This window comes from Mytilus galloprovincialis, chromosome 5 (genome assembly GCF_965363235.1).
Source record: "Mytilus galloprovincialis chromosome 5, xbMytGall1.hap1.1, whole genome shotgun sequence".
Classification (NCBI taxonomy): domain Eukaryota; kingdom Metazoa; phylum Mollusca; class Bivalvia; order Mytilida; family Mytilidae; genus Mytilus; species Mytilus galloprovincialis.
The window spans coordinates 58,001,170-58,015,371 of record NC_134842.1 but is presented as its reverse complement, the minus strand read 5'-3'; the positions used below and the strand labels follow the sequence as shown (position 1 = coordinate 58,015,371).

The 14,202-nt window shown below is 32.8% G+C and overlaps 1 protein-coding gene across 1 annotated transcript in view; it reads right to left on the bottom strand.

The window, feature by feature from the left end:
• The window catches only part of LOC143076119 (2'-5'-oligoadenylate synthase 3-like), a 42,991-nt gene extending 31,892 nt beyond the window's left edge, over positions 1-11,099 (bottom strand). Inside the window, exons 1-3 of the mRNA XM_076251774.1 lie at positions 11,076-11,099; positions 6,250-6,434; positions 5,622-5,901 (exon numbers count right to left, since the gene is read on the bottom strand). Of these exons, the coding sequence (XP_076107889.1) occupies positions 5,622-5,901; positions 6,250-6,417 (448 nt within the window). The 5' untranslated portion in view covers positions 6,418-6,434; positions 11,076-11,099. The remainder of the gene's footprint in view (positions 1-5,621; positions 5,902-6,249; positions 6,435-11,075) is intronic.
• Positions 11,100-14,202: the final 3,103 nt, after the last annotated feature.

Below are 14,202 nucleotides of genomic sequence, written 5' to 3'. Positions count from 1 at the left end.
GAAATAAAACAGCTACAACAACATGAACAACTCGACCAAAATTTCTTCAAAAAATCCAAATCATGATAGAATATAGTGTGAACCGTCACCAAAAAATGATCAACTATCAAACTCATCTACCTACACACAGTTGAATATGATACAAAAAAAAAAGAATTTAGTGTGATAAATACCACTATTTGACATCTTTGTCTTCCAGTAAATAAAACTTTTGAGGTAACTTTTACTAACTAATGATAGAATTGTTAAAATGAATGAGGAATTAAAACTTAAATTTACTCCGCGATCCAGTGAGGGACATAAAAATTAGCTGCAATTTTGTGGGTATTTGTGATTTGGTGGTTTCACCCCTAAAGAAACAGATTTTATAAAGAAAAACATGTGACTGAAAAAAAGATATACAAATTAGATTGTACAGGTTGTTCATTAACTGTTTTTATACTCCATGTTATTTTACTGAATCATTGCAAATACTAGTGGATTTGTCTAAAATATATTTGAGTATACTAGTAGCTGCCTTGAAATAAGGCTCTACATTAACTATCTGTCATATAAGTAGGCAAAGCAAGGCATACCATCGTGTTTCTCCTCTTAATTAATATATTTTGGATTATTATAGAAAACCTTTTCTGACGTCACTATCTTAGAAATATAGTTTGTAATCAGTTTTGAAGCCATTAGAAACAAATAATCATCAAAAGGAATCTATAAAAATGTCACTAAAAATGGAATATTTAAAAAACTCTTGAATCAAACCTATACATAGGCCTGATAATTCAAACATGTGACTTGTGACTAGTTACATTATACAAATAACACATATCTGAGAGGGTGATCAAGCAGATGTTTACCCCGAGACAATACTGTAACTTGTTATTAAATTTATTAATAAAATTAACGGTACCAATTTTCTTGCACCAGATGCGCATTTCGACAATACATGTCTCTTCAGTGATGCTCGTGGCCAAATTATTTGAAATCCAAAGCTTATATAAAAGATGAAGAGCAATAATCCAAAAGGTCCATAAAGTAAAGCCAAATCAATGAAAGGAATCAGAGCTTTGCATGAGGGAGATACATTCCTTAATTTAAAATAATTTCTAATATTTTGTAACAGCAAATTTAAATAACACAAACAATCCGTATTTTCATGCCAGTACCGAAGTACTGGCTACTGGGCTGGTGATACCCTCGGGGACTAATAGTCCACCAGCAGAGGCATCGACCCAGTGGTAGTAATAAAATTAACGGTACCAATTTTCTTGCACCAGATGCTAGACTGAATGTCCTATTATTATTGTCTTTCACTGTTGAATATAAAATATTTCACCATGACGTAACGTACATAAAAACTTTACAGATATTAGAAAAATTAACAGCAGTGAAGCAAGAAGGGTTTTTTATTTTCACATTCTACGAAAAAGTTCTGAGCCAAAACGTACAACTTGAGCATAGTAATTAATTACTAGTATTTGATATGAAAACGATTGTGCTTTAAATTATCGATTTTTGATTGCATGGGTGACACTCCAAAAGATATATCCCGCTCAGTCATTGGACAGAGTAAATTGTCTCCCTCATATTAGCCAATAAAAATCTGGCATTTTAATGTGAAGGTGTAATACCACCAAATCATAGTACGTCACATCCGGTTGCATACGAAAATAGATCGTAAACATTTCCTAGAATTTAGCAGTTGTAGGTAATCAATCCTACATTTTATTGCAATAAAATAATTTCTTGGTCATAAACATATATCTTTGGGTTTTCAAAGCACCATCATTATTTTTTTATTTGGGGTTATTAAAGAATATTTTGGAAAGTGGAGATGTCATGATTACTAAAGCTTGTACACAGGATGAATAAGGGGGTTGGGTGATGGAATAACTTCCAGTGATGGTTATTTTCTTATATGCAATGAAATGTAATGTGAAATTTGCTCTATATTATTCAGAAGAAAACTGTTACACTCAATGCATCTATATCTTAATAATTTTGTTTTCTCTAAGAAGATTTTATCTGATTTTATATATATCTTTATGCATATAACACTGAGACTGGAAATGGGGAATATGTCAAAGAGACAACAAAAACGACCAAAGAGCAGATAATAGCCGAAGGCAATCAATGGGTCTTCAATGCATGGAGAAAATCCCGCAACCCAGGTAGGCCTCAGTTGGCCCCTGCATATTTGTAAGCTGCAAGTCTAAATCCAGATGTATTTACTTAGATATGTAGTTGTTAATAAAAATGCAGTAGCTCATAGATCACATAATTTCGTATGCTTAAAAGTTATTACTAGTACCTTATTTTGTAATTTCATATCACTTTTCGGATTCCTAAACTTTCGATAAATTTTCAGTCTAGGATAAGATTAATCCTGGTACCTTTGATTACTATTTACACCACTGGGTCAATGTAACTGCTGTGGGTATCACCGACCCAGTAGTCAGCACTTTGGTGTTGACATGAATCTCAATTATTTTTGGTCATTTTTATAAATTTTCTGTAACAAAACTTTGAATTTTTCATAACCCTTAGGATTTTCCTATCCCAGGAATATATGATTTTAGCCGTATTTGGCACAAAATTTTTGAATTTTGGGTCACCAATGGTCTTCAACTTTGTACTTGTTTCGGTTTATAAATATTTTGATCTGAGCGTCACTGATGAGTCTTGTGTAGACAAAACGCGCGTCTGACGTATTAAATTATAATCCTGGTACCTTTGATAACTATTAAGTTGTTTTACATGTTTTATGATTTTTATCCTATACCTGAATACTTTTATCGCTGGCTTATGTATAGATTCTAATTTGAGCTCACGGATATACGACATGATATATTTAAGATGCCACAACAGTAGATACATAAGAGAGACAAAGGTTAACAAGAATATGTCCGTAGTACACAGATGCCCCACTCGCACTATCATTTTCTATGTTTAGTGGACCGTAAAATTGGGGTAAAAACTATAATTTGGCATAGAAATTAGGAATATCATATCATAGGGAACACGTATACTACGTTTCAAGTTGATTGGACTTCAACTTCACCAAAACTACCTTGACCAAAAACTTTAACTTGAAACTTGCACTATCATTTGCTGTGTACAATTTTCCGTGAAATTGGGGTCAAAACTATAATTTGGCATTAAATTTACAAAGATCATATCATAGGGAACATGTGTACTAAGTTTCAAGTTGATTGGGCTTCAACTTCATCAAAAACTACCTTGACCAAAAACTTTAACCTGAAGTGGGACAGACGGTTAAACGGACGGACGAACGAACGAACAAACGGACGGACGGACGAACGAACGGATACACAGACCAAAAAACATAATGCCTCTCTACTATCGTAGGTGGATCATAAACATGAGTTTGTTAAGCTGGGGTCACACATTCACGACTTTTACTGCCGTCCTTGACAGGACCATTCCCGATTTAAATTTGTCAGTCTGATCAAGATCCTGTGAATCGTGGATGGAAATTCAAACTTTAATTTTTTAATCACGACAACAATCAAATATTGATCAGGAAGCGACGATATTCAACCCTTTTCAACCAAATTTGTCCCGATAATCCCGTTCTCAATTCGCTTCTAATCCGATTTGTATCATTCGAATGGTAAAGTTTTACCGAGTCTGTCACAACTGCGTCCCGATTCTACCGAATGTAATCCGACAGAGATTAGACAGTGACCAGACAGTAAACCGACTCTGACGGAAGTTATCCGTTCGTAAACTGTCGGCATACTCGGGATGATCAGGTACTGTCTGAACGTAATCCTATCACGGTCCGCTCTATCGCATTGCAAACGTCTTTGTCTGGTCTCAGTCGTATTGTATTATTTAATTGTCGGGACTCATTGACGTATTTCGTATTAATAACGGGACTGTTCCGGAACGGTTTCGGCAAAGACGGTTCGCAATCGACAAGATTGGATGCAATCTGGACTCAATCGGCAGAAAAAAAAGGAACGAAAAATTTCTCCAGATTATTCCCGTTCCACAGGACACCGTCCAGAAAACACAGAACAATGTGAGGCTTTTGATCCGATACAGCAGAACCTGTCATGGCAAAGTCACGCTTGTAATCCGACGATACAAAATCGGCTGACTTTCCGCGAATCTTACGGAACGCACCTAAATGTCGGGGTGCTTCGCCGAACTATCAGGACCATTCACGGCCCGTAGGAATCTGTTACGAACTTAAACGACTGCGTTCAGACAATGATAGGACATTCCATATAATTGAGGATAATAATCCGACTTTTTCACTTTTCGTGTCTTATTGCTGTCTGATCTGAAACGAGAGCAATAATCGGCAATGTGTGAATCCCGCATAATAAAGGTACTAGTTCGTGGTAATCTTGTTAATGTAACATACACAACAGGGATATACCTCTGTAAAAATCAGCTGCACGTTTTAATCATGTTATATTGTCAAGGAAATGTTAAGCTTCGTTTTAATCGTGTTCTATTGAGTATTTGCAAGAAAATAGTAAACTTCTCAATGACAAAATTTTGGAAAATCCAACCGGCAAAATAAATTTTAGTCAGTTCTGTGTACCACCTTAAACAAACCAACGTTCATCAAAATTAATGCATGCTCTTTGTAGAAAAATCAATGTTTTTAAAACGGTTTCTCATATGTTCATTATAATTTATTGTTAACAAAACTTTGAGTTTTTGAAAAACTAAGGCTTTTCTTCCTCAGGAATAGATTACCTTAGCTGTATTTGGCAAAACTTTTAGAAATTTTTGGTCCTCAATGCTCTTCAACTTCGTACTTTATTTGGCCTTTTATAACATTTTTGATTCGAGCGTCACTGATGAATCTTTTGTAGACGAAACGCGCGTCTGGCGTAAATATTAAATTTTATTCCTGGTATCTATGATGAGTTTATTTATTCACACAGAACAACATAAAGGGCACTCCTAGAAGAATAAGTATAAGGAATAACAAATCATACATTTATAAAAAAATATTTACAGAACTCATTAATTCTGTTAGTTATATTTAAGTGTTCATATGCCAGGAAAATATAAAAGCGCCTTTGCTAAATTTCGATGTGGTGTGGCGCCGATTAGAATTGAAACAGGCAGATATGAAGGGGTTTTAAGTGAAAATAGATTTTGTTTTAATGATTCATGTATGCAACAGAAACTCATTGAAGATGAGAAACATGTTTTACTCAAATGCCCTTTATATTCACAGGCAAGACAAGAGGTTTTTTACTAGAGCAGTTTCTTTTAATATTGATTTTGTAGACTTAAATGATAATGAAAAATTTATATTTTTATTTACAAATCAAAATTTGTGCTTTTATTCTGCCAAAATCTGCCATGATATTTTAATTCAAAGGAAGAATGTTTTATATAGATAAAAATGTTTTGTATTTTTATCGAGCTGTCCTTTTTTTTTTTATGTAAAAGTCTCTCATAACTCTTTTGAGAGTGGCTCTCGAATGTTTTTAAGATTGTTTTGTACTTTTAATTAAAACATGTTGTATATATTGTATTCATGTTTGTATTGTACATGTAGAGAGGTGAGACTATAATAAAATATTTGATTTGATTTGATTTGATTTGTGTCGTGTTTTGAAGTAAAGACTTACCTAAGACGTCAATGACCGGAAGTAAGTCTACCTCAAACCAATCTCTGTCCTCAGCACAACATACTTTAAATTGGAGGGTGAAAGGAGTCGGCGATTTTGTTATCTGAATTCTAATTCCGGTTTTTGTATTTACTGCAGCAAGCAAATAATCTCGAAAACTGGAGAGTATTTTCGGCATATTATTTCGTAAATCATCAACATTTCGAAAATCGTTGAGCACTACCAATAGATCCACATCTGAATGAGCCTTTACCCCCGTGCCTTTTCCAAGTGATCCACCCTATAAACAATAAAACATGTACATTTCTGTGTAGAAGGAGTTAATTCAATGAACAATAAGGATTTGGTTTGCCGACAAGAAGCCTAATTAAAATCTATTTGATTTGATTTGAAATGTTTCCTGAAAAAATAAACTCGGCTTGTTGTGAATGAAGATTCGAATTCTATATATTGTAAATAATATTCTACTGATATATTCGAAAAAGCATCATTTTAACATAAATGTTTATAGCATTTTTAGCCAATTCGGCATAATTTTGAATTAAATAAAATTTTGTATAAGTGTACTAAAATATCTGCAAGTGGAAAGTTTCAAATAAACCTATTAAAATGTTGATTTATAGTATACCTTAATTACTTCTTTGATGTTATAACTTGGGTGTTTGTGTATCAGACGAACAACTGTGTCTATAACCTCCTTACAACTAACTAGATATCTTGTATCTGGTCTAACCATCCTGTCTAAGAACTGTTCCAATGTCTCTCCCAATGAGAGTCCAGGGAAATAACCTGCCATTTTCACCTTTCAAATTGCTAAACCAATGAAATACAAAAGTAAGATGTAATAGTAAAACAGAAGATATAAAAACTAGTACAATTTACAGTCGCAAATTGAGTGTATGTACCGAGCTACGCGTATAGTAGCGAGAAGCTCGTAGCTAGACGAAAAAGTATATATATAATTTAGCGTAAGTTAATTAAGTTTTGTAAAGGCCAATCTTAAAACAGTACAGGTATCTCCATTCGAATTTCACATAATAGAAACAATTCCATATTAAGAAATAGTTTGGCTTAAATATATTATACATGAAAATGTCCGAGAAACTGTTACATCGTCTAATATAGTTGGCATGTGAACAATGTGACGTCTCGATATGAAATAGGGGCCTCGTTGGCCGAGTGGTGTCAGTAGTTACTACTGTTAACTAGCCAGTCAACACTGAGGTTGTAAGTTCGAACCCCGCTCGTGCGGGTGCACTCGACTCCAATCATAATTCACAAGGATTGTCAGTTTTCGTATCGAAGGTCGGTGATTTTCTCCGTGCACTCCAGCTACCACCAATAAAAACTTGCCGCCACGAAATAGCCTAAATACGGTGCTTAAAAGTGGCGTTAAAACACCAAAAATCAAAATCAAATCGATGTGAAATATAAACACTTTTATTTACCATTACTAAAACGAACACTGTGCGTAACGTTTAAACGTACATGCATTTAAACTTTTCGTACGTTTCTGAATGGTTTAAATAATGACAATAAAAGATTTTGAAACCCAATTTGTAACTTTTTTGTTTCATCTTTTAGAAATTACATACCAAAACAATTGGGAATTAAAAAAATAATGACACAAGTTTCCTTGATTTCGGACAGGTAAACCGTGGAATTTAAACTTTAATATTTTTTGTCAACATCCAATGACAATTATCATTCCAAACGAATTACATTAGAAGAGTGAGTGATTTGTGTTTATCGCCACTTTCAGCACTGTGCTATTTTTCGAACTCACAACCTTAGTATTGAAAGGCTAGTACATGTACTAGTGATACAGTAGTTCTACTTCGACCACTCGGCCACCGAAGCTCCTTTCATGATTTTCAAAATTACAATTATTATAATTGCACTTACGGATTATTGTACATGTATAGTTATTCTTCTCAGCTACACTAACAATTGATATTCGTTTATATTTAAGGTTATAGATTTATTTCCTGCCGTCAAACCTCACTATATACAACTTCCTATAGTTAACGATGCGTATATAAAATAAAAATATTTCACACTACGTCTTATTTATAATCATTTGACCTTAATAAGAGATATACATGTAGATAATAACCCGTGGTATCTTGCGTCTTTTTAAAGTTTATGTAAGTTTACGGGCACTTCTAGATATGTCTTGTTCATTGTAGTGAAAAGACATGTTTTCCTTCATATTCTTCGAAAGAACAATTTAAACACATTGCATTCGATGCAGTCTTATTGCGTGAAGTTTTAGCACATATATTTCAAAACTTGTTAGCCTACCAATATGATTGACATGGCTGAAAATATAAAAACTGTCAGAGGACTTCTTGTCCTTTATTTGAAAAAAAGAAACATCATTTTTTTTTGGCCTTATATCTGAAGTCAGAACAACTATAAAGAATAATAACAAAAAGAGAAACTTTAATACAAAAATTATCAGCAAGACTAGATTTACAAACAAGTTTCATCATGAAATCGTGTGTGACCCTTTTTTTTTAAATTTATTGTCCTGTAATTGCATTTTTTTATTTTATCATTTTTGGAGTGTGTTTTTGCCTTAATATGTCAAAAATAAATCATTTAGATAAACAGACAGAAACATAAACTCTCAAAAACAAGACAAGATCTACAAACAAATGTACTGGTTGCAATCGCCAGTTTACTCCTTATAGGAGTTACAGTAAACTGTTACTGTTATATTGTTCTTTAATGATTTTGACTCATTTTTACTGTTATGCTTCTTATTTTGAAAACTATGGTAAATAAATAGCTAAAAGGATCAGCAAGATTAGATCTACAAATAAGTCAACATAGCCGAAATCGTCATCGACTCCCTATTAGAGTTTTTTGCAATTTAATGATGTACTTTTTTAGGTTTTAAAATTTGTGTCAAATGTTCGGCCTCCTTGGTGTTTTTCCATACAATACAAGGTAAAATATTTTGCCCCATAACACCCTTTTTTTTCTTTCATAATAATAATAATAATAATAATAAATTCTTTATTTAAAGAGGGTAAACACAGTTAGTTACAATCACTAATCTTCCCTGAGGCCCTCATATACGACTGCATAGCTCATGAAAGGTCATTGACCAAAATTTTAGAAGATTCTTGATTTTCTTTCTTTTATTTTGAGACCCAAATATAATTATACCAATGCAAATATAAGGTAAAAGTCCGAGTCAGCCTTTTCGCTCCATATTTTCAAACTCAAATATCTCGAAAAGGAGGTCCATGACCTATCAATATTGTTAGCTTATTTTTATCCTGAAAGAATGCCCTACCAGCTTATAGTATCAATTTTAAATTCTTGATTTATTAATTTTCGCCTAACCTCATCTAAGTACATCCTTAATAACAATTTTTAAGGCCTTTTCTGTGTTTTGGCCAAGAAATACAGAAGATCGAGATAAACGGTAAACAGTACAAATGGTGAGCTGATATTTTTGTCATCACTTCTATTCTAGTCCACCCCTTTGGAGAATTTCCATTGTTGAAGATACATATAGCAATTGGGTTAATTGTGGTCTGTTATAGTTAATTCTTAATGTTCACGCTTTACGTTTTGTAAAGGTCTAGTGAAAATTTAAAAAAAAATACCACGTAGAGTATTTCAATTTTGATATATGTTTTTGTATTCAGGTCGTTCATACATTGAACCAAGGAATTTCTGTTAAAAGTAGTTAGGAAAACCAACTAGTTTATCCCGCGAAACTAAATAAATAAATTTATAAATCTAAAGAGTTTTTTATTCTATTTTCTGTATTAATTTGAATATTTTTAAGATAACACTAACATGACGAATTTAGAAATACGGTATATAGCTATAGTGTCATATTAAAAAATATATATATATATTTCACTATTTACCGCTTCAAGTTGAATAATGAAACATAAACTATTTCATTATTCATTATTCATTTTTTAACATTGAATAATGAGTAGTGAACTATTTCATTATTCATTATTGAATTTTGAATAATGAAAAATGAACAATGGACGTACTTCAGCGCGGTTCTGTTATAAATCTTATTTTAGATGACAAATTTGTAAAATATAAGCATGCTTTTTTTGTGTGAATTGAATCGGTCAACCAAATGGTTTTCAGCTAAGGGGATAGATGAAAGGAATACGGGTTCGCTGACTTTAATTATTGACTTGCAAGTTAATAATATGTCAGCGATGTTTTTCTGTTTAATTTGACAAAGAAATAAAATGAATGCTTTAAAGGGGACGACCATTTGATATTCAGGGGGGGGGGGGGGGGGGGCAGGAGGATTTGTTTTTGATCGGTTATTTATTTTTGTAAACTACGAGGACAGATTATTCATTTTCTGCACTATTGAAGCAAGATTTTTCATTTTCATTTAAGCAAGGGACTGATTATTCATTTTCACAACTACATTTATGATATTCGTAAACATGCAATGTTGAAATGATTCGTTTATTATAAATAATACATGTATAGTGAAGTCATTATGTACCATTTAATCAGAATTAATCCATAGCATTAAAGTTTGATAGTACTAACCTCTTTTAAAAGTATTGGCAAACATAATTCGCCGAGCGGAGCGAGGCAAAATGTTTTTTGAAAGGTTTTGGAGCCACTGAAGGCCCAAGAAGCTATAGAACAAATGATGCAAAATCATGTTTTCTGGGTGTTCCGGAGACCCTTTCTTAATCTGAAAATGCAAGTTTTGTTTTAATAATTTTTGACAATATATTTTGTCTCAAAGCAAAATGTATAAATTCAGTGTAAGACAAGTTTAAGTTTCTAGGGACAACATCAAAAGACCAATTTGCATATGATAAAGCAAAAATGGAATTCACATAGTTTAGTCTGTGGCTGCTGTTCTTTTTTTAAACTCATAAATAAGTTCATAACAAAATTACTAGATTACAAAATGAATGCAACACTAACATAATACAGAAGGGCAATCAATGAACAAAAGACAAATAAATAAGAAACATTGATCCTGAAAAATCAGGGCTACGTCCGAGGGAAAGAAGAACTTGCTTCTTGCAAGGCACTCGCCGTGAACACAATTTGATATGGAGACAAGCCTTTGGTTTTGAAATTTCCTACATTGATTTTGCTCAATGTAGTTACGGCCCTGTTAAAATAAAAGTGAGGTAAGGTTTCCTGAGACAATATACCTCAAGTTAAATAAAATTAATTTTCAGACATGTCACTCGCAAGTATATTTAAATAATATTTATACTTTTATTAAATAGTCTTATATTATAGGACTACTCCGTAATTTTGGCACCAAGATACAACAACAACTCACACTAAATATACTGGCCAGGTGAGCAAACAATGGAAATAGTTTGACACATACGCATTCTAATCTTCCCAGTACATTCAAGTGTATTGCATGCAATACATATCTATTTAAATGATTCTAAACCTCTTCCGTGCCATGCTTACCTTGGTCTACCTTTGTTTACATCCACAAATCCCAAAGTAAAGCTGACGTGTCATAAGTGCTGATTATATATGTAGTCTACTTTCAGAAAATAAAAACTAGGTTAATGCATTGATTCTTCTACAAGTATTTATGGGAGTAAAATGTACGAACGAATGTTAATAACATTGCAAGAGGTGATTGACAATAAATTATGGAACGCCAAATCCGTCTGATTATTTTAAGTTTCTATTTGTAACCCGAGTCTTGTCAAAATCTCAAATATATGATAAAGGCAATCATAATGTGAATGAAAAATCAATGTTTATTAAAAGAATGTGATATTCAAAATTTACCAGGGAAACGACTTTATAGTTATGACTCAAAAACACGATACATGGTAATTTTTTAACCTTATTTGTAAATTTCGTATCTACCACTCTCGTTTATATCAATCATTAGTATTTCCTTCCTACGAAAAAAACGACGGAAATTACAATAAACTTAAATTCTAATAATAGTAAAGATCGTCCACTGCCTACCAACAAACTGCAAGGGCCTCAGACCTAAATACCTCGGCTTACAATCAAAATTATGTGTTTAGTCATGTATAACCTATTGAAAAGTGAGAGAACTCAAAACGACTGAAAATCAAGTGACACATTTTTGGAATATTTATTTTGACTCTATAAATTAAAGTTAATGGATCATTTTTTCATTCAAGGGTTAGATTTACAACTGGCTCGTGTAAAAGTAAATTCCCCCTTTTTCCAAGTCATTTATTTTTTTCTTTATTAGGACATCATGTTTAATATAATGGTCATTGGTTCCATCGTCACCCGGAAAAACAAGGAGGCGGAGTTAGACGGTCAAATGATAACTGCTATGTAACTTTATTTATCAACAAACCAAATTACATTACTTCTAATGAGGGAGTTAGTGCTCTGGTCTACGCTCCTCTCGTTCTTAATTTTTAGATGACACACATGAAATGGCTCGCGGGACCAGAGAGTGCAATTATTACTAAAAAGAGCATTCAATTTACATTTTACAAGAAGTAATTTATTTCTTACACATTAACTACCTCAGATGTACTGCACAGATTAAATGGACTCTTATCTTCAAATCAAACATCAAATCAAGTTTAGTTTACAAAAACAGGCCTCCAGCCCACGGTACTGCATTTATAAATTCACAATTTATAGCAACTACAGTTTAATAATAACATATATGAAACAATACAACACAAAAATATAACATATTATAATATAAACATTTCGATCTTCTCGGCGTTTATCCAATTAGCGTGTGTCATTTTGACATATTTTTTCAAATTGCTCGGGATTTATCATAACATACTTTGAATTAGAACGAAAGTGAATGTCCGGTAAAAATATTGAATAGAAGCATGTTTTCAGCTTCTTTTGAATAGCTGAGGGAAAGTTATGATGATAACAAGACTCAGCCAGTGATTTTAGGAAGCGTCCATCTAACGCACGGGCGTGTTTGCATAACTTAACGAGAACATTGCTGATAAACACGGGGTTTCGTCAAAAACAAACTCAGTTGGAAAAAGTGAAAGGCCAAATCATGATATGTAGTTGGGAAGCATCGGAAACCAAAAGTTCTAATAAGGGATCACTTAACCCAGATTTATGTAAATTGAATAAAACAAAAACATTCAAGAATAGTTATAGAGTTTATATACTATTTTTTTCATTTTACGGTTAATGAGTGATAAAAAATTCTGAGATGAGTGCCTGTGAAAACACATATCCATTATTTACAGTTTATATAAGTTGTGAAAAAATACAAAACTAGCAGAAGTTTGAAACTGGACACAAATTAAACCTACAGTTGCTCTTCAGTGAATAAACCAAATAAAATAGCTAGCACGTATACAAAGAAAGAAACATATTTAAGATGGGAAAACATCTGGGGTTGATATTGCCTAAATATTCAATATTGTGTTGATGTAAAAACCCAATACATTAAGGAGCTTGGTGGTGAAAAACCCAATTTGATATTAACTTGAGAGGTGAATTTGAATTGATAATGCATTAAAAAACTTAATCACCCAATTACATAAGAAAATGGTGGGTAAAAACCCCAATTTGTGAATTCTTATCTGGAGCTTTGCTTAAGATGTCTAAAGACTAGACTGTTTTTGGAAAATGACGCGTCAGCGGCATTGTTCCGATACCATTGACCAGAACAACTGGAAGTCGATTAATATTATTGCCTCTGCCTACCGCACTCGGTTTCATATTTACTATTTTACAAACTAACTGGTATCTGCTTTTATTTCGCTACACTCGAACAAAGTGTTGTAGTCGGACGCGAACCAGTTTACATACTTTATTTTATTTACAACAAAAATGTTGACCTGTCCATAGAAAGGCTTGCATAGTCCGCAGTTTTATTCTCCAAAATTGGACATTCCAGAGGGGGTACGGACTATAGAGTACAATAAGCAAGAAATAAGAGAACAAGTTCAATTTCGCGGCGAGGTGGTTTGTGTACGTTCCGCCATCTTTGTTATTGATATTGTAGAGGGCGCTCTCATCATTTTTCAAACTAATAATTTTAACTCATCCATATTAATAAGTTATTTCTATTTAATATCAAATTAAAACTGATAAATATAAAAACTAAACCTTTCATTACAATTTCTCATTTCTTTTCAATGCATTTGAAATAAACTGGTATCTGCTAGATTGAAACGATCCAAACATAGTAAAAAAGACAACCGCGTAAACCAGCTTAGAATTTGTAAACTACAAAACGTAATCGGTTTTTGTTCATTCCGTTTTGGTGTTTCATACCGACTTAGGCAGCAATTTTAAGTGAATTAAACTTATTAAATAATTTTAACAATCATGAAGCGTTCTAGAATCATTTTCAAGCAGTTTCTACTTCTGTTTGATGATGGAAAACAGGTTTTCTCAAGAAAATATCGCAAACGATCGCAGAGGATTTGAAATGTACAGGTCAAATCGGCACCTAGTCAAATCGGCACCTATTTGAAGTCAATTCGACATCCAACAATATTTGTTATAATATTTTCTATTCAATTAATTAATAACTTTTACCAAGTACATAGTAAATATGTTGTTGTGTATAAAGGTAAACAACGAAGCCCTTACCCAA